At 42.0% G+C, this 24,660-nt stretch overlaps 1 protein-coding gene across 5 annotated transcripts in view; it reads left to right on the plus strand.

Moving 5' to 3' along the window:
- The first annotated feature begins 1,365 nt into the window (after nucleotides 1-1,365).
- GRAMD2B (GRAM domain containing 2B) overlaps nucleotides 1,366-24,660 on the plus strand; it is a 67,975-nt gene continuing 44,680 nt past the window's right edge. For 2 of the 5 annotated variants that reach the window (XR_012330837.1, XM_019924319.3), the window contains exon 1: nucleotides 1,366-1,628. Coding sequence is in view for 4 of the 5 variants with exons in the window: in XM_019924319.3 (XP_019779878.1) it covers nucleotides 1,546-1,628 (83 nt within the window). In the remaining variant the exon portion in view is untranslated. The remainder of the gene's footprint in view (nucleotides 1,629-24,660) is intronic. The other 3 variants (XM_019924320.3, XM_019924322.3, XM_004322240.3) reach the window with 3 other exon arrangements.

Raw genomic sequence — 24,660 nt, forward strand, 5'->3', positions numbered from 1 at the left:
TGAAATTCCTCTCTGTGTTCCATTGTTTCTGTATGACCCAGCAAACAGTTTTGGCCACCCATTTGCTCATTTTCATCTTCCTGTGAATTGCCTTCTTTCCCTCAAACAATGGAGCCATCCACAACTGTGCACCCTGAGGGGATTCAGGATGGAAAAAAAGCAGGACACAGGCCCCAGACAGTTAAGGTGCATATCAAAGGAATGATTTCAATAAGCCCAGACTCTTGCATCTCCCCATACATAGAAGAGTGCTAAATTCATTAACTTGAGATGTCTGGTTTTTCTTTAATTAACAGTAATCTTTTGACTACCCGGTTTTTGTTGCCAAAACTCGTATATGTCCTGGCTCCTCTCTTACCTCTTCCAGGCAATCCCTCAGAGCTCTCCAAAAGGCTGTCTTCTGGACTTAAGTACTCAGCAAGTCCGCCAAATAAAACATAATTCTCAACTTTTAGGTTGTGCAATTTTGGTTTTTTTTTCAGTCAACGCTATGAAGTCCCAAACCCCTGCCCCATTCTCTTCTCTCAGGTGGCACATAAGCCTCGATTGCCTAACTTGTCCTTGGGCCTCATTTTCTTAGGGAGCCCCCTGGACGCAGGTAATTAAATTTGATTTTCTCCTATTAATCTATCTCACGTCAAGTTAACCCTTAGACCAGCCAGAAGAATCTAGAAGGGCAGAGGGAAGTTTCTTCTCCTTCCCCACTCTACTAAATGGGTGTTTAGAATAATGGCTAGAACATGGCAGGTCTCAAAGTTCCTTAAATGAGTCCGTGGATGCTTCAAACACAAAACGTGACAGAACCAGCAAGGCGGGAAAAAGTGGCTTCATTTTATTGGTTGGGCGCGTAGTAAGCAAGCTGCTGGTGAGGTTTTGATGGCTGCTTCTCCACGCTCCCCTCCGCCCCTACCAACTAGGAAGGGTCAACCAGGAACTACCTCTTATTGCCTCAGTCACTGAACCGACGTATTGTTTAAGCTCTGACAGGCAGTCCTCAAAGAGACTACACCCTGCTTGAATAATTTAGGCTGGGGCACAGGCCAGACCACAAAGCGCATCTGTGCGAGAGAGAGCCTCACTCAGTCCTGCCGTTTCCAGCATCTACAGCCGGCCGCCCATTTTTCATACCCCATATTTACAGTCGGGGTAAAAAAAAAAGCCCAGTTTACCAGGAGGCTACTTATACGGCGCCGGGTTAGGCATATGTTTCACCTGCTTGGCCAATTAGCTTCCTCTGCCCGCAAGACTAGTTCAACAGGTTTCCTTTTTCTCTTCCTCCGCCTCCTGGGTTGGAGAAAGAGGTTGTCACTTCGCTTCGACCCACCCCTTCCCTCCCTCCCAGCTCTGCCCCGCCAGCTCGGACCAATCGCGCCGGCTCGAACGTGTCCAGGTTGGCGGCTCCCGGCAGGGCCGGCCCGGATGCGCCGAGCGGCCCAGGGCGCAAGGGAGGGCGCGGCGGGTTCGCTGGGCCTGCGCCCCGGACGGTGGGAGTCGGGGAAGCGGGAGGAGGAGACTGTCTGAAGGTGCCCTCCAGACGCGGCCCTGATGACTGAACTACAGCAAGATGTGGACGACACAAAGCCTGCCAAAGTGCTCGGGAAGAGAGAGAGCAAAATTGGCTCAGCCCAGTAAGTACCCTCCGCTGGATCCCAGCCGCGGCGGTAGAACGCGCGCTGCCCGAACTTCTCTGCCAGGGAAGAGTTGGGAATGGGAACGGTTTTCTGGAACTTTTAACGTGGACAGAATTGTGGCTTGAACTCTTCCTGTGGCGCCCGGTCTCTTTTTTGCCCCCGATTCTGTAGTAGAGAAAAGGCACGGCGGCGTTTCAGAAACGCACTGCAGCTTGCAGTCCGGTGGGGATGGGAATTATTTGAGCCGAGAGCACGACCGGTGTTTTATAAATCCCAAGGGAGGTCTGGGGCGACTCTTAAGAGCTCCAAGCCACATCAAGAAGCAGCGCTTAACATTTATTCTAACTGTCTTACATCTTAATGACTTGTGTGAAGATGCAGCTGTCCCGTAGATGTCGTCTGGTCACTAGCTTCACAAAGATGCGTATTTTGTCGTTCGATTCGGAGCGTGAGGGTGTTTTTTTCCCCCCATCCCCTTCACTGTTTCCCCTCACGAGAGAGGAAAAGTAGTGGAAAATATGAAATACGCTTTATCTTTCCCCCTCAAAGACTGCCTGCCTTTGTTGAGTACTTAACACAAACTTGTTATACGCTTTTTTTTTTTTTTTGAGGGAGGGTGTGGGAGTGGGGTGAGGGAGCATAGTGAACATAAAATAAAACATCAGATATTGGGTTGTGACTATCCTCCCAAAAGATTCATGTGCGTAATAGGATTTGCACATTGTTTGACCTATAAACTCTTCTGGTTTAAGAAGCTGAAAACTCAAATATTTGATCACAAGGATTAGCTTCCTGTAATGAAATTTATTTATCTTACGTACTTTTTAAAATCCAGAAGTATGGTTATTTATGTGATTGTTATTCCCAAACTTTTCTTTTAAAAAAGAAAAGAATCTTTAAGTGTTTGGTCATTTTCTATATCACTATAACATTAAGTGAGAGTAAGGTAAATATCTAAATAAGCCCAATTTTAATTTTTATGGTACCAAGCTGTTGGGTATCTAAAATGCTTTATTGCTACTAGTATAAAAAAGATGACAGACTTTTTTAATAGTAAAGATTCAATCCCCAAAAAAGATTTAAAAAATTCAATCCTCATCATTCATTATTTCAGCATTTACTCATTTTTTTTTTTTTTTTTCGGTACGCGGGCCTCTAACTGCTGCGGCCTCTCCCGTTGCGGAGCACAGGCTCCGGACGCGCAGGCCCAGCGGCCATGGCCCACGGGCCCAGCCGCTCCGCGGCATGCGGGATCTTCCCAGACCGGGACACGAACCCACGTCCCCTGCATCAGCAGGCGGACTCTCAACCACTGCGCCACCAGGGAAGCCCAGCATTTACTCATTTTTAAGAACACAGCCTGGTTCCACATAAAGACTTGTGTTGGTAAAAGTATATTCCACCCATTTATTGAAGTTTGGGCCGACCTTTTAGAAAAAGAATAGCTTTTATTAGCTGCTTTGAATTGTGGTTTCAAAGGCTTTGGTCATATTCTCTTCAAGTGTCTGCTTTCCTTGGCTACTTCAGCTCATGTTCTTTGCACTTTACTGACTGAAAAGAGATGATTGAGGAAAAATTGCTCTAGGTATAACTCTCACAAAATGTTCTTGTTTCCTTACCCAGAAATAACATCCTTACTTTATACTAATAATTCAAGCCCAAGAAAAAGATGAACCAGCAAATGACATGTATTTCCTTAACCATTCTTTTATAAGCTTTACCTCCCTGAAGAAGAGGCGTTGTGGCTAGTCTGGTCACCATTTCATAGATGTTTGAGGTGACAGGAGTGGTAAGTGGCACTGGCAGGACTGGAACCCAGGACTCTAAACTCCTGGATAAGAACTCATCCAGAGGCACTATTTATTATTTTCAGCTACACAAAGCAGAATGATTCAAGCCCACCCAACAGCTGTTAAGTTTTAAATCTTCACATTCCCTCCCAGTCCTCAAGATACTCAGTCAAGGAGAGCATTCTGATTGATTGAAAACATCTGCCATAGCATTAGACTAATTTTGTTAAATTAAAATTCTTTAGATGTTGAGAACATAATTATGTAGAAGATACACAACCACCTTGAAGCTCAAGGCCCCGAACAGCCAGCCCTTCATTTGGAACATTCAGTTTCACAAATTCATTTCAGTTCTACAAATGGGAATACCTACTATTTGTTCAATAATGGTGGGCAATACAAGAATGAATGTGATTTGGTATCCGTCTTTCTGTAACTCCAAGAGCACTGTTGAGGGGAGCCATGTATGTATGTTACAGTACTTCAAGGGACGATGGTGGCCATTGCCACATTAAATACACAAACAAGATATTATAAAAAGTTTGGCCTATAACTGAATCTTCTCCACAGTTAGGATATGTACCCATTTGGCAGTCTTTGGTTTATTGAGTCTTTGGTTTTTCCCCCGCAAAGTGTTAATTCCCAGGCCTACTAAAGTCACTTCTGATTCAATCTAAGATTTTAGACCCTCTTTTTTTCTGAGCTCTTAAACTCCTGCTCTGGTAACAGAATAAAAGTAATTTAAAGACACAGGTAGATACATTTTCACAATGATATATTGGTGTGATAATTCCATATTTGAAATCATGTTGAGTAGCAAAATTTTTATGCTTGGAAACCCAGTCTAACTTGTCTGTTTTGAATTTCATCTTAGATTAATCATCACTAAGCTCAAAGTTGTTGAAGGCTAAGTGTCCCAAGGGACATTTTCTTCAAGAGTGTTAGAACGGCTTGCTCCTCCCCATTCTCTGCTTCTGTAACTTCACCCACATGGGCCTCATCACCTAGGACCTTAGCCTCTTAATTAATAATGGCTGCCAATTATGGAGAATGCTTGCTATGTGACAGGCTGTATGCTCAACACTTATTCATTGTCATACAGAATCCAGTCGATACTATCGTTATCTCCATTTTACAAGTAAGAACACTGATTCTGAGAGGTTAAGTAACTAGCCAGGCAGAGACACAGTTAATAAGAGAACAGCTCAAATTCAAGTCCAGGACTCCTAACTCTAGAGCTTGACCTTGAATCTTTATCCCTCCTCCTATGCTCTAGAATCTATGATGGCCCTCAGTAACCTAGTCTTCAAAAACAGCCTCCTCTGCCAAGAATCTAAGACCCGTAATGAGCTGGACACACATAGACCATTTCAACCTCATTTCCTAATCCTGGTCAGCTTGCACAGCCTCTGTAGCCAGCCACGCTAGCAGCACTGTAATTCAGAGGCGATAATGCAGAAGAATAAGGAACATGTGTGCCAAACGTAGTACTGAATCAGATTCCCTCATTCTTCCCTCCTCAGCTCTCTATTACTTTGCTCAAGCAGTGCCCTCTCTTGTCTCTCTTAAGATACTTCTGTAAATCAACTTGAGCTTTCCTTCATTTAAAGCCTCTCCTAATCACTGGCCATACTCTCCTCTTTCTTACCAGCGCTCACCCTGTATGTATGTGGTCAGCCCAGAGAAGTTCACCGCTACTACTATTACTATATATTAACAGTTAATGTTTATGTAACGTTCAGTGTGTACGAAATACTGCTCTAAGTTATTAACATATACTCACACAGTAGTCCAGTGTACATTAGTTAACTGTCCCCAAATAGATTGCAAACTCCAATCACGTTTTTTCTTATTGAATTTCTCAAAGGACTCAGCAAATAATCACTTTCAATAACTATGTGTTGGTGAGCTGTGGAGGCTGGGATCCCATCCCCCGCTGATTAAGGTATATAATATGCTTACAGCTGACTTTCAGTTTGACGACCTCAGGGGAAGTTATACTCTCAAATCAAATTATCTGTCAGTAGCAGTAGAATTTTTTTTTTTATTGTATCACAAGAATCTTTGATGTTTACTTTAAAGTTTACTCATGGTGGTGTAAGTAGCAGTAGAATTTTTAGGTACATTTACTTGCCCAAGAACTGTGACTTATTTATTCATCTTTGTGCTGGAAGTGAGACTGCCCATTTACTCACCACCAAAATACATATTCAATTTAAAAATAACAGCCCCCCTTTTTTTTAACCAAGAATTGGTAGTTCTAGCTGCATATTTCCTTTCGAGATCCTAGTTTTTCCCTACTTTATCTTTTTCTTTCTTAATTTTGTGTTCACGTTGCATAGATATTTCTAACATAGCCTAACTTTTTTGACACACATTTTGTTAGATACACTTATTTCTTAAAGTCTCTGGCGGATCTTATTTAGTAATGGCCTCGTTACTTTTAATGAATTTCAAAAAGTATCTAAAACTAATACTGATAATACTTCTGGGCAGTTGATTCATATTTCAAATAATGAATTATATCACATGCCACATACACTTGTAATGCAGTTTGAATTTAAAAATTTAATAATTTGGGATGTAAGAATTCTAGAAATTTGTTCAATTTCATATGTGTGGAGAAAGAGAGGGTGGATGTATGCAATATAAGCAGTTTACCTTAAAAGGAAGTTCTCTGGGATTATCAAGAAATAATAATGATTTGGGGCACATATTTTGACTTTAAAGAGTGAATTCAAGCAAAAATAAATTACCTTAGTCTTGTGCATATTGTGGGTACTTGACAAACAGAATAAGAGTTGCAGTTGGGGACTGATCTTGCATTGGAAGCAAGAGGAGCAAAGATGAATAATTATTGAGTATAGCTCGACTTCTTAGTGCTTGCTGAAGTCCAAACATTGAAAGTGACTATTTAGCAAGAAAAATCTCTGTAAATTATCTATATATTATATATCTTTCCATATGTGTGTTTGTATATTATTTTTCTTCTTTAATTCTAATTTCCAGCTCACCAACTCTGACAGATTACCCAGCATACTTTTTTTTTTTTTTTGGCGGTACGCGGGCCTCTCACTGTTGTGGCCTCTCCCGTTGCGGAGCACAGGCTCCGGACGCGCAGGCTCAGCGGCCATGGCTCACGGGCCCAGCCGCTCCACGGCATGTGGGATCTTCCCGGATCCGGGCATGAACCCGTGTCCCCTGCATCGGCAGGCGAACTCTCAACCACGGCGCCACCAGGGAAGCCCCCAACCAGCATACTTTTTAATATAAACTTTGAGATAAGAAGAAAAAATTACAGCATTAGAAAATATTAAAATTATATTAAGGTAAAACAATCGAGGAGTTTGAAAGGATGGAGAAAAATAGTGTTCTGGTTTTAAATGTTTTGAAAAGAAATTTAATGAACCAAATCAGCTCCATGGCTCAATGTTAATATCATTGGAAATTGCTGATTTGTCAAGGCAGTACAGAAAGAGGTTAAGAATGCTGGCTCTAGGAAACTAGGATCTGAAGTCTGACTTTCCTGTCTCCTAGAAGTTTGACCCTGGTGAGTTGCTTAGCACCTCCAAGCTTCATTATCTGTAAAGAATAATAAAGTCAGCTGTGGGAACTCCCTGGCCATCCAGTGGTTGGGACTCCACGCTTTCTCTACCGAGGGCGCAGGTTCAGTCCCTGGTCGTGGAACTAACATCCTGCAAGCTGTGCAGCGCAGCCAAGAAATAAATAAATAACTAAATTTAATTAAGCCAGATGTTTTGATTAGGCTTGCCTTGAAGTTTCAATGCGAAATGTCAGAAATTCACTTCACCTAGTGCCTGACATGGTCAGCGCTCCATAAGCCATAGCTGTGGTGGTCCTCACTGTTGAAGGTCTGGGACTGTGGTAACCTAAATGGGAGGGAAGTCCAGGAGGGAGGGGATATCTGTATGTGTATGGCTGATTCATTTTGTTGTGCAGTGGAGGCTAACGCAACATTGTAAAGCAACCATACTCGAATAAAAATTAATTTAAAAAACAAAAAAAAGAAAGTATAATTAAACAAAATAGTCAAAATTCAAAAGGCCTAGTAACTCTTAACAGTCGCAGGCACCAGTGTCCTATTAAGTGAGCCTCTGTTGCATCAGCGACACCTACAGGGCACTTTGACAGCCGCTGTGCATTTCCATGAATCCAACATGGCATCTTGGTTTTTAGTTTATGCTGAAAGGATCTCATGCCATAACTCTTTAGTGACCTACCAGCTTATTTAAATGTTGCTTACTGATTTGGTGTTCTCACATCTGTCGTCCAGTGCTTTTATCTCCGATCCATTGATTTCTACATCCTACATCCTGGCGCTGAGCTTTTCTTTCATGGCTCCTCAACTTTAAACTGCTGAGTTGTTTCCATTTGCTGAACTTCAGTAGACCTCCCCTTCAACATCTTTCTAGTTCTTTAAATGCCCAGCTTTAGGCATTTCACACATTTCCAAGTGGCATAAAGCACAGGTCCTGGAGACAGACTCCTCCACAGCCACCTGAATGACTGTTCTTCCTTCTTAAAGAAAAGAGCGTGTTTTTATCCATGCTCTTAAACTTGATCATATACCCTTAGGAGAGAAGCAGAACCAACTTAAACTCCATTCCCTAAGGTAAACTAGTTGATATGTTCTCGTTGGTCATTCCATGTGTGTCAGAGGTTCCCACATTCATGATGGGACATGATGTCCCAAGAGGCAGATTATTCTTAACAGGCTTATTGAGACATATTTTACATATCATAAAATTTACCCATTTCAAATGTACAATTCAATGACTTTGAGTAACATTACTGAGTGGTGCAGCGTTACCATACCCAGTTTTAGAACATTTTCACATCCTCCCTCCATTATGATCCCTTGGGCCCATTTACACTAATTCCCATTAGTATGACATAAAATGTACTTAACCAAAAGAGTCAAAATTCACCCCCTACCCCAGCCCCAGGTAGTCACTAATCTGTTTTCTATCTCTGTAAATTTCTCTTTTCTGGGCATGTCATATAAATGGAATCATATATAATATGCAGTCTCTTGTATCTGTCTTCTTTCACTTACCATCATGTTTTTGAGGTTCATCCATGAAGTAGCATATACCAGTGGTTCATTCCTTTTCATTGCTGAATAGTATTCCACTATACGGATAGACCACTTTTTTTTTATTCCCATAGGTTTATTTTTTATTTATTTATTTTTTAACATCTTTATTGGTGTATAATTGCTTTACGATGGTGTGTTAGTTTCTGCTTTATAACAAAGTGAATCAGTTATACATATACATATATCCCCATATCTCTTCCCTCTTGCGTTTGCCTCCCTCCCACCCTCCCTATCCCACCCCTCTAGGTGCTCACAAAGCACCTAGCTGATCTCCCTATGCTATGCAGCTGCTTCCCACTAGCTATCTATTTTACATTTGGTAGTGTATATATGTCCATGCCACTGTCTCACTTTGTCACAGCTTACCCTTCCCCCTCCCCATATCCTCAAGTCCATTCTCTAGTAGGTCTGTGTCTTTATTCCCGTCTTGCCCGTAGGTTCTTCATGACCTTTTTTTTTTTTTGAGATTTCGTATATATGTGTTAGCATACGGTATTGGTTTTTCTTTTTCTGACTTACTTCACTCTGTGTGACAGACTCTAGGTCCATCCACATCTCTACAAATAACTGAATTTCATTCCTTTTTATGGCTGAGTAATATTCCATTGTATATATGTGCCACATCTTCTTTATCCATTCATCTGTTGATGAACACTTAGGTTGCTTCCATGTCCTGGCTATTGTAAATAGAGCTGCAATGAACATTTTGGTACATGACTCTTTGAATTATGGTTTTCTCAGGGTATATGCCCGGTAGTGGGATTGCTGCGTCGTATGGTAGTTCTATTTGTAGTTTTTTTAAGGAACCTGCATACTGTTCTCCATAGTGGCTGTACCAATTCACATTCCCACCAACAGTGCAAGAGGGTTCCCTTTTCTCCACACCCTCTCCAGCATTTATTGTTTGTAGATTTTTTGATGATGGCCATTCTGACCAGTGTGAGATGATATCTCATTGTAGTTTTGATTTGCATTTCTCTAATGATTAGTGATGTTGAGCATCCTTTTATGTGTTTGTTGGCAATCTGTATATCTTCTCTGGAGAAATGTCTGTTTAGGTCTTCTGCCCATTTTTGGATTGTGTTGTTTGTTGTTTTGATATGAAGCTGCATGAGCTGCTTGTAAATTTTGGAGATTAATCCTTTGTCAGTTGCTTCATCTGCAAATATTTTCTCCTATTCTGAGGGTTGTCTTTTTGCGGATAGACCACATTTTGTCTGTCTGTTCACTTGTTCATGAACATTTAGGTTGTCTCCACTTGCTGATTACGATGAATAATGCTGCTATGAATATTTGTGTGCAAGTCTTTGTATGGGCAGATGTTTTCATTTCTCTTGAGCATATACCTAGAAATGGGATTGCTGGGTCATATGGTAATTCTATGTTTAACTTTTTGAGGAACTGGCAAACTTTTCCAAAGCAGCTACACCCTTTTACATGCTCACCAGCAATGCATGAGGGCCCGTGGTGTAGATTTAAGAGAAAGTTCTTTCACATAGCAGGGAAATAAGATTGCAAACACCTTAAAGATAGGTCAGTACCTTACACTTTAGAACATAACAGATATCTGTTGAATTGTTGACTGAGTGAAATTCATACTTAGGGTTTTGAAAACTCCCTCAAACTGCAGTGTTAAAGATAACTCAGACTGTCATACTTGGGTACTGTTTTTACAAGCTCTTAAAATTTTGCATGTAACATTTGTTACTGTTTTTTTTTTTAATGACAGTAATACAAAGAAGAAAATTTTAAATGAGACTGTAATCTTCCCCTATCTGTGCTGACATATTTTAAAGGCTAGAAAATTAAAACAACATAGATAGGTACAAAATGAAAAAGGAAGGTCTTCTTCTCATCTCCCACCTGACAGTTCCTTGTCTCAGGGGTAACCACTTGCCAGGGATTTGGGTTTTGTTCTTACGGTCTTGTCATTTAAGGCCAGAGTCAAGTTTTTTGTTGTTTTATTTTTCCTTAGAACCTCCACCTTCCAATATGCCTCTAAGTGTGTTGGACTTGGCACAATGAAGCACCTTGTGAGGTCAGGAAGATTAAGTGTGATCCTACAGTATCTGGACTGCACACTGTAGGAGAGCTCGATAAAGGGTGGACTTTATTCCCATAAGCCACTGTTTTCCCAGACTTCTTTGCAGAAGAATTATCTACCAATAAGTTGACCTACACAGTTTTAATATTGATGAATAAATAAATCCATCGGAACAGAGGTTTCTTAAGTGACCTTAGCCAGGTGGACTCAGAGCGTTAGAAAGAAGGGTTGCTGTCTGACTGGCCCATCCTCAAGTTACCCGTTCATCTTCTAATCTCTTCTGTGCCCCTGTCCAACCGGATGATCCTAGACAGGCCCCCAGTCAGATGAGGCAGCAATAAATGTGGGCCACCCTGTGAACAACTAGATAGAAGTCACAGTAGTGATGAGACCTGTTTAAGAAGAGCAGAGACCGAAATGGAGAAACGGAAATGTGACATTGGAGACAAGGAGTAAGGAGATGGGGGGAGAATAGAAGAAAGTTCGAAAGAGAGGGGAGAAGATTGAGTCATATTGAAAAGATGAAGAAAAAAAATGCTACTTCACCATTAACCTATGTGATCTCCCCCTTCTCTCCTGGCGGATGGTCCTCCTCACCTCTCCCTGTGCTCTTCTGTGTCCTGTCACTGAAATCTCAGGCACTGAGCTGGGTGGCTGACGTGCCTCTTCTTCCCCAGTGGAGATGCTGCTGTATATAAACGTTGGTGTTTTCTTTAAGTCCATATATGTCAGGCTTATGATTATATCCATAGTTGTCATCTTCTAGACTTTTCAAATTATGTCTTCCATCCTGTGCAATGAGTTTAAAACTGGGAAGAACCTCAGAAATACTCTAATTTTTGTGTCTTTTACTGTTAAGGATTCTTATCTGAAAACAGTTATCTTGTGATCCTACAAATTATTTTGAAACCCCTAGCGTGTAGTGCTGTAAAAGCTGTATTGTGAGTTGAGTTGCCATATGTCAACGGTGAAGAAAAACTCTTCATCATGACAACTTTTATTATCGCTGTACTGTTTCTATAATTCATTAGAAAATAGTTCCTCATTGGATCCTAACAATGTAAATGTTGTGCTGGATGCTGTGTATAACAAATAATGTAGTCCTCTGAGAGCCCGTACAAACTGTCAAGAATATTTTTTCCCTCCCTCTTTCCCTTCCTCTCTTCTAAAGTTGGACTAGTTTTGATGTGAAGTTGGTAGATTTCTTATACTTGTTCTTGATTTGATCAGAATCTTTTCTGAAATTTTTACAAAGAATCACAACACATTTTCTAAACTCAAATTCTGAAATCACAAAATGTCACACCTGTCATCGGAACCTGCGATGAGAGAATAATAAATGGCTTATGAGCTGGGAGAAAGGCAATATTTAACAGTTGATTAGGACCAGAGAGATTGGCTCGTGTGTCAGCTGACACTTAGTAAGTAGTTCTCTGTACTGGGCACCATGCTGAGTGTCATGGCAGTCACCAAGGTGAAGAGGAGGCCTTTGCCCATAAGAAAAACAGAGTAGAGGAAAGGAATATTTTATTTAGAGATTTGATCTTCTTTCAAAGAAGAAACTAGGTAGCTCCAGAAAATGTATCACACCAGGTAGCTTCGGAAAACATATCAAATATAGCAGTTGATATATTTAGATGAGATGAGGTAATATCATTGTTACATGCTTAACCATTGTTCAAAGTTTTAAATATATACATGGAATGAGGTAGTTACAATATCATTGTTACATGCTCAACCATTGTTCAAAGTTTTAAATATATACATGGAATGAGGTGGTTACAGTTATTGTCACGTTTTGTGCATAACAGACACAGTGACTTGCCCAAGTTTATAACAGCTGTTGAAGTGTTGGAGCCAGAATTCAAAGGCAGGCAGTCTAATCTGAACCAGCCTCCTAAAATGATTAATTGTATAACCTCACTTGGGAAGAGCAAAGATGAAGAAGGCAGAGTGGCTCCCATTAGGTGTCTATGCATCCCTGCATAGGTCTCTTAACTTTTATAGGTCTGCTTTCTCAACTATAAAACCGAGACTCGTTTCATTTCTTTCTACAGTTCTTACATTGAAAGGATTTCTAATGATCTATAGAGGACAGAGTAGAGAGAGCACCTTTAGCTACCAGTTGGGCACTGGTGCTTTCTCTGTGTACTGTCAGACACAGGTGCCTTTCTGGATACTTTTGTCTTCATCTGTGCTCAGACCTGACCATAGGGAACTTTGTTTCAATTGCAGCGTTACATGGTGATTTGCACAGCAGTCACTCATGGATTCCAATTTTTAAAAAACGTGGCTGGGTTCTTCTTTGCACAAGTACAGAGTGTTTCTGTAAAGTAATGTGACCAATTTTGTTTCTAAAAACGAACGTTGTTGTTGTTGTTTTTTAAAGTAGTCACCTAAGGGACCCAAGAACTTTTCCAAAAATGCTGCAGTTGCACGAAATCTTCTTGAAATTCTTCTTGCGGGGTACTTTCAGAGCCTGGAGCTCATTCTTTTTTTTTTTTTTTAAGTCTGGCCAGGATTCATTAGGAAGCTTATTAGTCACAGTGAATAAAAAGCCATGAACAGAAGAACTGAGATCTGCACAAATTCTGCCATTGGGCTTACAACACTAGTTAGAAGCTAATAAACATTAAGGATGTCCCAAGAGGAATCTTATGTAAGTCCCAATCTTACCCCGACCAGGATACCCACAAACACAGAAACGATGCCCATGCTCTCCTCAGACTGCTTACCTGGTTAGCAGGAAAAAAGACCTTCTCCTCAAGCTATTAAGCATCAGCAGGAGATTCCTGCTCTTCTAACTATAACCATGGGACACTAGTGCACGACAGACAACTCCAAGCTGCGCAACTTTTTTTTTTTAAGAAGATGTTGGGGGTAGGAGTTTATTAATTAATTAATTTATTTTGGCTGTGTTGGGTCTTCGTTGCTGCACGTGGGCTTTCTCCAGTTGCAGCGAGCAGGGGCTACACTTCGTTGTGATGCGTGGGCTTCTCATTGCAGTGGCTTCTCTTGTTGCAGAGCACGGGCTCTAGGTGCACAGGCTTCAGTAGCTGTGGCACGTTGGCTCAGTAGTTGTGGCACATGGGCTTAATTGCTCCGCGGCATGTGGGATCTTCCCGGATCAGGGCTCAAGCCCGTGTCTCCTGCATTGGCAGATGGATTCTTAACCACTGCACCATCAGGGAAGTCCCAGAAAACAATTTGTGAAAAAAATTTCCATGAGTTTAAGCAGTGAAGTAACTGAAGGTTCAGCTATCACAATCATCTTGTTCTTTGTTCCATTTCATTACACACTATGGGCGTTTGTATACAAATTACATTTCTCTCAGGTCCCCTCCCCATATCCTAGTTTTATACCAGATGGACTTTTCCACTGGTATATGCAAGGCACTACTCCTGACTTTCCCATATGATAGCAATCCATTAGCTATGAAGCTAATGAAGCTTTCCTTTTTTTTTTCCCCCATTCTAAGTGTTATCTGATAGTTAATATCTGTGAGCTGATTGGTCTACTACCTGATCAGTCCTGGAGCCTACTTAAAGACAAGCATATTTTCCTGTTCCCTTTTCTTGACTTTTTGGTCGGAATGCATTCATTAGCATAGCATATCTCATTTCTGATTTTAATCCTGTATTGTTTGGTAACTTCTCTGTGACATATCTCCACTCTTCTCTAATCCAGTGTAATTCAGCAAGCGTTTCTTAACCGCATACTCTATGCTGAGAACACATGGCTGAGTGAGGTGTGGGCGACGCCCTTTAGGAGCTCCCCGACTGGGGAGAGGAGAGTGGGACACACACACACACACACACACACACACACACACACACACACACACACACACACACACACACAAATACTGTGTGATAAAAAATTCCACAATAATTATCAAATGCTAATAGAAATGGTGTAGGGCATGACCTCCAGACAGCTCCCTGGGAGATACTGAGGGTCATGTTCCAGATGCAGCTTAGTCACTGAATTGGGGGCACCATGGTAAGGAGAGTTCTGGCTCACTTCTTCTCCTGCCTTCTAGGCAGTCTGCGTTTTTTGAGGTGAACTGAGCTAAGTGGTGATATCTGAAGTGAGGCTGATGGGTAAGAAAGAATTTCGCCTCAACTGGAGGGAAAAGTTATTCCAGGTGAGGGATGAACAAGGATAGGGTACTTGAAAGTCCAAATTCGTGTTTTTGGTGAACCCTTAGGGGTCTGTGGCTAAACTGTTGACCGGTTGGGACAGGAGAGCAGAACACAGGAGGACCTGGATCCCCCATTCAGAATTCTCCTTGCTTGGCTCTCTTTGCTTCACTTCCGGCTTTGACTCTACTACTGATTCTTTGAAACTTTAGGGAAGTCGTTCTCTCTGGTCTTCAGTTTCCTCCTCTGTAAAGAGAGAGGGCTGAATGACCTGATTTGTTAGATCCCTTCCAACCTGAAGCGTATGAGTCTTTGAAGAAACTGCCCTATTTCTCTGTGCTCTTCTATAGCCTTTGTGTAAAGAATTCTTTCAGGCTGAACAAACTGAGGAAAGTGTTTTGAATATGAATAGAATCCTTGCTTTCTGACTTGGTTTGGCCTCTTTTATTATTATTATTATTTTTGCTTTTATTTCTTCCCCTTGGTAAACTTTTACCTGGTTAAGGCGGGACTGCCACTGGAACATACTTCAACTCTCCTCTTACGTATTTTTAGATACATATCAGCATTGACGTTGCATTTGGACAACTCTGCTTTGCCCTTTGGCTGCAGGTGACAGGGCCACAATGCCTTCTGGACAATTCATAGTAGAAAGGTCTAAGCAAGTAACAGTTTTAAACCTATAACACAAATGGGGAGCAAATTCATTACCAATGGAATTGCAGGTTTCTCTGGTATACTTCAGGTATGAAAATAAACATATTCCATTTGAATACAGAATACAGTTTAAAGTTAAAAAGAAAAAAAAGCATACATGTAACTGATTCACTTTGCTGTACAGCAGAAACTAACACAACATTGTAAAGCAACTATACTCCAATAAAAATTAATTAAAAAAAATAAAAAGCCCTTTTCCTCAGATTTGAAGTCGGGGATACTAGCTTACCACTTCAACTTAATAATTATTATAGCATTTATAAAGCACTTTATAGTCTTTAAAATACTTTTATTTATATCAAAGGTTGGAATTTAACACATTTTTTGAGGACCTACTATTAAGCACTATAGTATGTTACAGGGATATTAGGACGTATTAGACGTGGATCTTGCCCTCAAGAACATTACAGCATATTTCACTATAACTTGAGCAATATCTTACCATGACATTAAATATGAATTTCAGTCTATTGTGATAAATAAGAATATGTACAAGCATTTTAAGAGAATAGTGGAGAAGCATCCAGCCCGGGGGGGGATTGAGTAAAAGTCTTCTTAGAAGAAATGATGATACCTAAATTTTGAAGGAGGAATAGGAATTAGCCAAAAAAAAAAAAAAAAAGAGGTCATTTTATCCAGAAAGAATAGCCTAAATGAAGACACAGTGATGTGAAACAACCTGGTGATGATGGAGAACTAATATTACTAGAACATAAGTTATATATTGAGTAGCAGTACCTGAGCAGGTGCAATGCATTGGAGGAAGGTTACAGAGGACGACCTTTTATGCCATGAGAAGGAGCTTGGTCTTAGCTATAAGACATAGGGAGTCACTGAAGGGATGTGATAAAGTCAAGTTTGAGTTGTTTCAGAAATGAGTCCAGTAGCAAGGTTTAAGATAGATTGGATGGAGAACAAAATAGGAAGCAGGGATTCGCTGTCTGTGAAATAATCCAAAGGAGATTGTTTTAGTAGGAAAAATGGGAGAATAGGTTTGAGAAATGTCAAAGGGATAAAATTGGAAGAACCAGGTGATTGATTATCATTGACAGAGAGAGGAAGGTAGAATGACTCTTAGTTTCTCTCTCCAGGTGAAAGCTGCATGGATTGTGATGCCATTAATTAAGCCATGGAACATAGAGGAGAAGGAGACTTAGGGTCTAACATGATGGGTTCCCTTTTATAAAAATTGAGATTGGGGGCTTCCCTGGTGTCGCAGTGGTTGAGAATCCGCCTGCCGATGCAGGCGACACGGGTTCGTGCCCCGGTCCGGGAAGATCCCACAGGCCGCGGAGCGGCTGGGCTCGTGAGCCATGGCCGCTGAGCCTGCGCGTCCGGAGCCTGTGCTCCTTAATGGGAGAGGCCACAACAGTGAGAGGCCTGCGTACCGCGAAAAAAAAAAAAAAAAAAATTGAGATTGGGATGGAGGTGTGTACTGTAATAAGAAATATATTTGGTCTTTGTCCCCAATTCCTGGCACAGAGTTCCTAGAATTGGAATTTCCTGAGTGCTAAGAAGGACTGTCTCTTGTTATTCATAATGACCCCTTTTGATCACACCTGAGTTTATACTAATGAGATGGTTTAGGGTAGAACCCTTAGACAGCCTCAGGATGGGGCTGGTCACCAAAAAGGCCAAGTGATTAGAACTTGGGAGCTTTTGGCCCCATCCCTAACCTCCTGGGAGGGGAGGGCACCAAGGAATTAAGTACTACAAAAACTCTTGAACAGTAAGATTTGATGAGCTTCCAGATTGGTGAACACACCAAGGTGCTAGGAAGGCAGTGCACCCAGAGAGGACATGGAAGCTCTACATGCCCGCATACCCTGCCCTATGCAACTCTTCCATCTGCCTGTTCTTGACTTGTCTTTTATAATAAAGAAGTAAATGTAGGTTAAGCATTTCCCTGAGTTCTGTGAGCCATTCAACAAATTATCGAACCTGATGGGGGATGGGGGGGAGTCATGGGAACCCCTGATTTATAGCCACTTGGCCTGGGACTTACAGCTGACATCTGAAGTGGGGGCAGTCTTGTGGAACTAAGCCCTTAACCTATGAGGTTGGCTCTAACTTTGGGTAGTTAGTGCCAGAATTGAATTGAATTGTTGGATACCCAGTTGGTATCTGGAGAATCAGAGAATTGGTTGTTGGTGTCAGAAAACACCCCAAGGACTTCCCTGGCGGTCCAGTGGTTAAGACTCCACGCTCCCGACGCAGGGGGCCCGGGTTCGATCCCTGGTCAGGGAACTAGATCCCGCATGCCGCAACTAAAAAAAAAAAAAAACATCCTGCATGCCACAACGAAGATCCTGTGTGCTGCAACTGAGACCCGGTGCAACCAACCAAATAAATATTTTAAAAAAAGAAAAGAAAAGACCCCAGAAGGTCAGAGTTGGGAGACAGATTTGGGAAATGTCAGCATATAGGTGATAGTTAAAATCATGAGACTGGATCGAATTTTCCAGTGGAGAGAAAAGTAGAGGACCAAAGAGAGAACCTAGGAGCGATGCTATGTTGAGATGAAGGTCAAAGAAGATGCTACAAGGTTGATGGAGAATAAATAGCACAGCAAAAAATAAAACAAAAGCAAAATCAAACAAACAAAATGGTATAGAAACAAAAAAAAAGGGAAGAAAAAATCTCAAGAGATAGTCAACAATATGGACTACCAATAGCGGCATTAAGAGAACTCCTGAAATGCCCTTGCCATTTAGCAACATAGAGATCATTGGTGAACTTTGCCAGAGAAATATTAGTGGAGCAGTGGGAATGGAGGCCAGACTATAGTGGACTGGGTTGATGCGAAATGCGGAATCAGAGACATCACGGGTAGACTATGGCTCCGAGAGCCTTGGCTGAGAAGTGAAGGAAACACAGGAAGGCAACTCTAGGAAGTGAAGTCTAAGAAAGGTTTTTGTTTTTGTTTTTGTGGTACGCGGGCCTCTCACTGTTGTGGCCTCTCCCGTTGTGGAGCACAGGCTCCGGACGCGCAGGCTCTGCGGCCATGGCTCACGGGCCCAGCCGCTCCGCGGCCTGTGGGATCTTCCCGGACCAGGGCACAAACCCGCGTCCCCTGCATCGGCAGGCGGACTCTCAACCAGTGCGCCACCAGGGAAGCCCAAAGGTTTTGGTTTTTTGATCAGAGAGCTTTGTGAGCCTGTACATAAACTAGGAGAAAGAACCAGCAAAGAAGGAAAAGATGAAGATGTGGCACAAAGATGGAATAACTGATAGAACAAGCCCAGAGGTATCAGAAAGTGGGCTTGAACATCAATAAGAGAGAGACCTTGTCTTCTGAAACTGGAGGAATGTATGATGCAGTAGATGCAAGGTGATTGTAGGTCAGGTGAAGACGTGCTTGTCTGAATACTTCATTTTTCAATTGTCTCAGCAAGGTAGTGACGTGACCCCTTTCATCAAAAGGGATGAGTAGTGTTTGGTTAGGGGCTTGAGAGCATGGACAGTGTGTGGCATGCAAGTTGAAGGAATAGGAGAGGACGATGTCCAAAGACTGCTGAAGGTCCTGCTGACAGCAAAGAACCAATCCACCATAGGGCTAATTTTTCCCCCTTTGACGTCACTCAGAATCCAGGGATTAGAAGTTTAAAAGGCTAATTTTGAGCTGGTCTTGGGGTGTTTATGCTGAATGGCTGTCAGAAGAACAGGCATGTCTGAAAACTGAAGGTGATCCATCACATACATATATATATATATATATATATATATATAAAAATATATATATATATATATATATATAAGTCCAGGAAATAAGTCCAGAAGGGATTGATTCAACTAGAAGAACGTGGAAATATCAAGGACTGTGGTCTGTGTCTGAGGGCAAAAAGCACATGGTGGGAAACGGAAGGAGAGGTTACAGGCTGACAGTGGGAGATTAAAGATGTCTCACTGACAGAGGATTTCTGGTTGGAGCAGTCTGAGCAATGATGAAAGCCAGGCATTGGCGGTGATTTATGTGAAGTGAAAATAAAGATCCCTGGACTTAATGCCAAGTTGTTGGATGCCATCCTCCTGGACACTGAAGGATCTAGGTGTCAACGTTCTCAAGAAAGGGAACATGATCAGTATGTTAGAGGATGAAGACAATACGGAACATTAAATGCAGCTAGGTCAGTGTAACCCACAGGAGGTTGGACTTTCTGTACGCTGAGTGTAGGTGAAATTTTATTTTTTAAACTTAAGTGAACTATCAAAGTTAGAGACAAGAGTATTCAATAAGTTGACTGATTATCTGAAATACTTTAAAAATTAACAACAGAAACTAATACAACATTTTAAGTCAACTATACTCGAATAAAAAATTTTTAAAAAATCAATTACCGGGACTTCCCTAGTGGTGCAGTGGTTAAGAATTTGCCTGCCAATGCAGGGGACACGGGTTGAGCCCTGGTCTGGGAAGATCCCACATGCCGCGGAGCAACTAAGCCTGTGCACCACAACTACTGAGCCTGCGCTCTAGAGCCCGTAAGCCACAACTACTGAAGCCCACACGCCCTAAAGCCCGTGCTCTGCAACAAGAGAAGCCACCGCAGTGAGAAGCCTGCGCACCACAACAGAGTAGTCCCCGCTCGCCGCAACTAGAGAAAGCCTGCATGCTTTCACGAAGACCCAACACAGCCAAGAATAAATAAATAAATAAATATTTAAAAATCAATTACCTTTCTTACTAATACTAATTTAAAAAATAAACTGTAGGAAAAGACACTGAAAAGCAACAAAAAATAAAAATTCCCAGAAATAGATTTAAAAGAACTTAAAGTAAAACAATACAACTATTAAAGGAGACAACTTAAATGCAGAGGCTTACCTTCTTTAAAAGGAAAACTTCACATTATAAACATAGCTTCATGCCTTGAATGTATAAGTTCAGTGCAACCAAACAAAATCTCAATGACTCTCTTAAGAAAACATTACAGAAGGATTCTAAAATTCCTCTGAAAGAATAAGCCTGTAAGAATATCCAGCCTAAATCTGAGTGATAGAAGATAGACTCATAGCTTGTCATGATGTATTGTCAAGCTATAGGATTTAAATTTAGCGTAGTAACCCATTAACTCCTGATCTCATGTTCAACAGCTTTCTTTACCTGAGTATTTACATCAGTCATAATTTTGAAACAAGCTCATTCAAAAGCCTATATAAGATGCATTCCCAAGGTGTATTCAAATGTATGTTATGTCTTCTAGATTTTCTTGTATGCCTACGGCTTAAAAATCCCCGCTAAACGTTTACTTGAAATCTACTCTAGTTTAAGATATTGTGCGTAAGTAGTGTCTCAGAATCTGATGTCATCCCTTTTCCTTTTTCTCTTTTTAAAAGAACTTTTAAACAAATTAACATCTATGATTATAAGAAGCTCACTGTAGTAACCTTGAAAGCCATAGATCGAAGCATAAAAACATGTACCGCATCTTCTTTATCCATTCATCTGTCGATGGACATTTGGGTTGCTTCTGTGTCCTGGCTATTGTAAATAGTGCTTCAGTGAATATTGGGGTGCATGTGTCCTTTTGAATTATGGTTTATCAGGGTATTTGCCCAGTAGTGGCATTGCTGGGTCGTATGGTAGTTCTATTTTTAGTTTTTTAAGGAACCTCCATACTGTTCTCCATAGTGCCTGTATCAATTTACATTCCCACCAACAGTGCAGGAGGGTTCCCTTTTCTCCACAACCTCTCCTCCAGCATTTATTGTTTGTAGATTTAAAAAAATTTTTTTAAATTATTTATTTTTGGCCGCATTGGGTCTTCATTGCTGAGTGTGGGCTTTCTCTAGTTGCAGTGAGCGGGGGCTACTCTTCATTGAAGTGCGCAGGCTTCTCATTGCGGTGGCTTCTCTTGTTGCGGAGCACGGGCACTAGGCGCACAGGCTTCAGTAGTTGTGGCACAGCGGCTCTAGAGTGCAAGCTCAGTAGTTGTAGCACAAGGGCTTAGTTGTTCCGCGGCATGTGGGATCTTCCCGTACCAGGGCTTGAACCCGTGTCCCCTGCATTGGCAGGCAGATTATTAACCACTACACCACCAGGAAGCCCGTTTGTAGATTTTTTGATGATGGCCATTCTGACTGGTGTGAGGTGATACCTCATTGTAGTTTTGATTTGCATTTCTCTAATAATTAGCGTTGTTGAGCATCTTTTCGTGTGACTCTTGGCCATCTGTATGCCTTCTTTGGTGAAGTATCTGTTTAGGTCTTCTGCACATTTTTTAATTGGGTTGTTTGTTTTTTGATATTGAGCTTCAGTAGATAGCTAGTGGGAACCTGCTATATAGCACAGGGAGCTCAGCTCAGTGCTCCGTGATGACCTAGATGGGGGTGGGTGGGAGCGGGGGTGTGGAAGGAGGGGAGGGAGGTCCAAGAGGGAGGGGATCTAGGTATACATATAGCTGATTCACTTCATTGTACAGCAGAAACTAACACAACACTGTAAAGCAATTTTACTCCCAATTAAAAAAAAAAATAAGAGGAAAACCACCAGTAATTGTGTCTCCCAAAGAAAACTTAACATGGTTTGTATTTTGATTTTGGAGAGTGCATTTAACTAATATAGAACCCTCATTCCTGAAGTAGCATTGCATATTCGTCATTAAGGGGCAGTATTTTTCCAGAAGTACTGGTTTGTGCTGATAAATTTACCACACTCAGTACTCCTCATACAACGGCTGGGTGAAAGAAACAAAAGTTAATGGACTTGCTTTCCACTTGGCTCAATAATCTTGGCGTGGTTGACACCCGGTTCAGTGGTTCCAAGATTGTAATGGGTATAAGACTTAAAGTGGTCTGAAGTTGGGCTAATAATGTGTGTTTTTACAAGGCCCCTCCCCCAACCCCAGGTGGTTCTGAAATAGAAGGTCCTTAGGTCCCACTTTGAGAACCACTAATTTGTGGGGTTCACAGACTGATCTTACCAGAAACTGTATGGCTCAAACTGTACGCCTAAAATGACACGTCCTGGAGGTGAGAAAAGTTCTTCAGCCTGATTTGTATTCTCAGTCCTGGTTTTGGTACGTGTTGTTTCAGCCTGTGTATTTGTGTCCTGAGCCAGGGTGCTTTCAGTTAAAAGAAAACAGGGTCCAGGCAAAACCTTGAGGGCACAGAGTCCTCCCACAGCCTCTTTCACATTTCTCTTCCCTTCAGTCTCCAAAGACATCCTTTACCCAGTCACCTGCTGCTGTCCCAGTGGTGGTATTGACACAGTGATGACTTTCCTGCACAGTAACCTTGCTCTCTCCCTTCCATAAAACCGGCTTGCTCTTGGCTGTGATGGAAAGATGCCATTAGTTACTGCATGTATCGGTGTGGTTACATGCATAAAAGTAAAAGCTAGGGCTTCCCTGGTGGCACAGTGGTTGAGAGTCCGCCTGCCAATGCAGGGGACACAGGGTCGTGCCCAGGTCCGGGAAGATCCCACATGCTGCGGAGCGGCTGGGCCCGTGAGCCATGGCCACTGGGCCTGCGCGTCCGGAGCCTGCGCTCTGCAACAGGAGAGGCCACAACAGTGAAAGGCCCGCATACCGCAAAAAAAAAAAAAAATAAAGTAAAAGCTAGAGATGCCTTCCAACATCTTCCCCCTTCTCAGTCCTCGCTTATGTGGGGCACGCAGGTAAGGGGATTCAGGGACACTACAAAAGGGGAACCCTGCCCGTGATCTCGCACCATTGAGCAAACCATACTACGCAGATAGCTGCCTTAAAGACAAACAGTTTTTCCAGCTTTGAAAAGATGTTTCCTCAGTGTCTTTTGTAAGGTAACCTGCCTGTTTGGTACCTGAAGCCATTCAAGGGAGAGGGTAGGAATCATTGTTCCATAAGAGCTGTTTTTCCTGAACAAAATGCTATAGGTTTTTGTTCTAAGAATTGGCAAGAACCTCTTGGAAAGATACGGAGGCAGGTACCATTTGTGGTGTATATTTATGATTGACAAATTCTGAGAATCTAATACTTTTGAGAGCACTGAGCTTTGCACCTAGAACTCCAGATTTTGTTTCAAACCCACATGCTGCTTGCTTTTTAGATGGGTACAGAATTGACACTCTTCTGTGCTCAGGAGATGTGACCTAACCCTGGAGATTCTCAAAGGCAAACGAGCATGTCTGTGGGAAAGCCCAGACAGTCTCGGGTGCCAGCACAGCCTGAGGCTTTGCTGACACCTAGTATTGATGGGCCAGAGGAAATGGGCAGTTTCCCTATCACATCACCACCTGTGTCTGCTCTGCTCAGGTTTCTCTCAAGATTGTCCTTTGGATGTGAGCCGGGAGAGGTTGCAGAGGAGCAGTTGCTGCATGAGACACAGGCAGGATACAGGTGTGGCTCCATCATCCCACCTAGAGTTATGGTAGCTCATCCAGTTGGATATGCTCTGCTCATAACTACAACTAGCTTCATGTTGACCCACGTAATTACGAATCTGTTTTCCTTCACCCCCAAGAAAACCTAATCTGGCCCAGGTATCGAGATTAGGGAGTGTCATGTCTGTTTCTGCCTCTCCCCAGAGTAACCAGGGCAGCTAGGCTCCCAAGAGAAAAGGCACCCCCAGCAATTGGAGATACCAAGGTGGGTATCTTCTGTTGCCAAGCTGGCGACAGCCATGTGGACTCATACAGGGAGTATGAACTCTCCCAAATCCCATATTGGATGCTCAAATATTCAGCTCTGTTTCAGAGATGATTTAGTCCACTGCAGTCCTAAATACTGAACAGCAAGAAAAATAATTTCCCCTCTACCCTTCTGAGTTCTTAGCTGAGACCCCTGTAATTAATACAAGACAGATTAACAAGAGAAAAGCAAACAGAAGTTTATTAACATGTATATCTCATGTATACATGGGAGATTCCCCGGGGGAAAATGTGTAACTCCAGGTGACTATAGAATTTAGGACTAAATACCATCTTAATAAAGAAAGAGGAGAGAAGATATAGGCCTCTCAGGGGAGAGTAAATGATTTTTAGGAAAGGTGAAGGGCACATAGAATAAAGGGGAGGTATGATAGTTTTGACAGTTTGTGTCTAGGTATGGTTTGAGCTCCTAGTCTCCTCTCTGTGATAAGAGTCCATCCTTCCTGGTTGATGAAACTTGGGGAGGGGATTTATGACAACTGAGTTCCTTCAGGAGGATCTGTCTTTAGGCAGATATGTGACATTGAGAGAAAGCCTCCCTGCATTTGCTGTTCTTCAAGTGCTTACAGCTCAAAATCAGTATACCA

Source organism: Tursiops truncatus, chromosome 3 (assembly GCF_011762595.2).
Source record: "Tursiops truncatus isolate mTurTru1 chromosome 3, mTurTru1.mat.Y, whole genome shotgun sequence".
NCBI lineage: Eukaryota > Metazoa > Chordata > Mammalia > Artiodactyla > Delphinidae > Tursiops > Tursiops truncatus.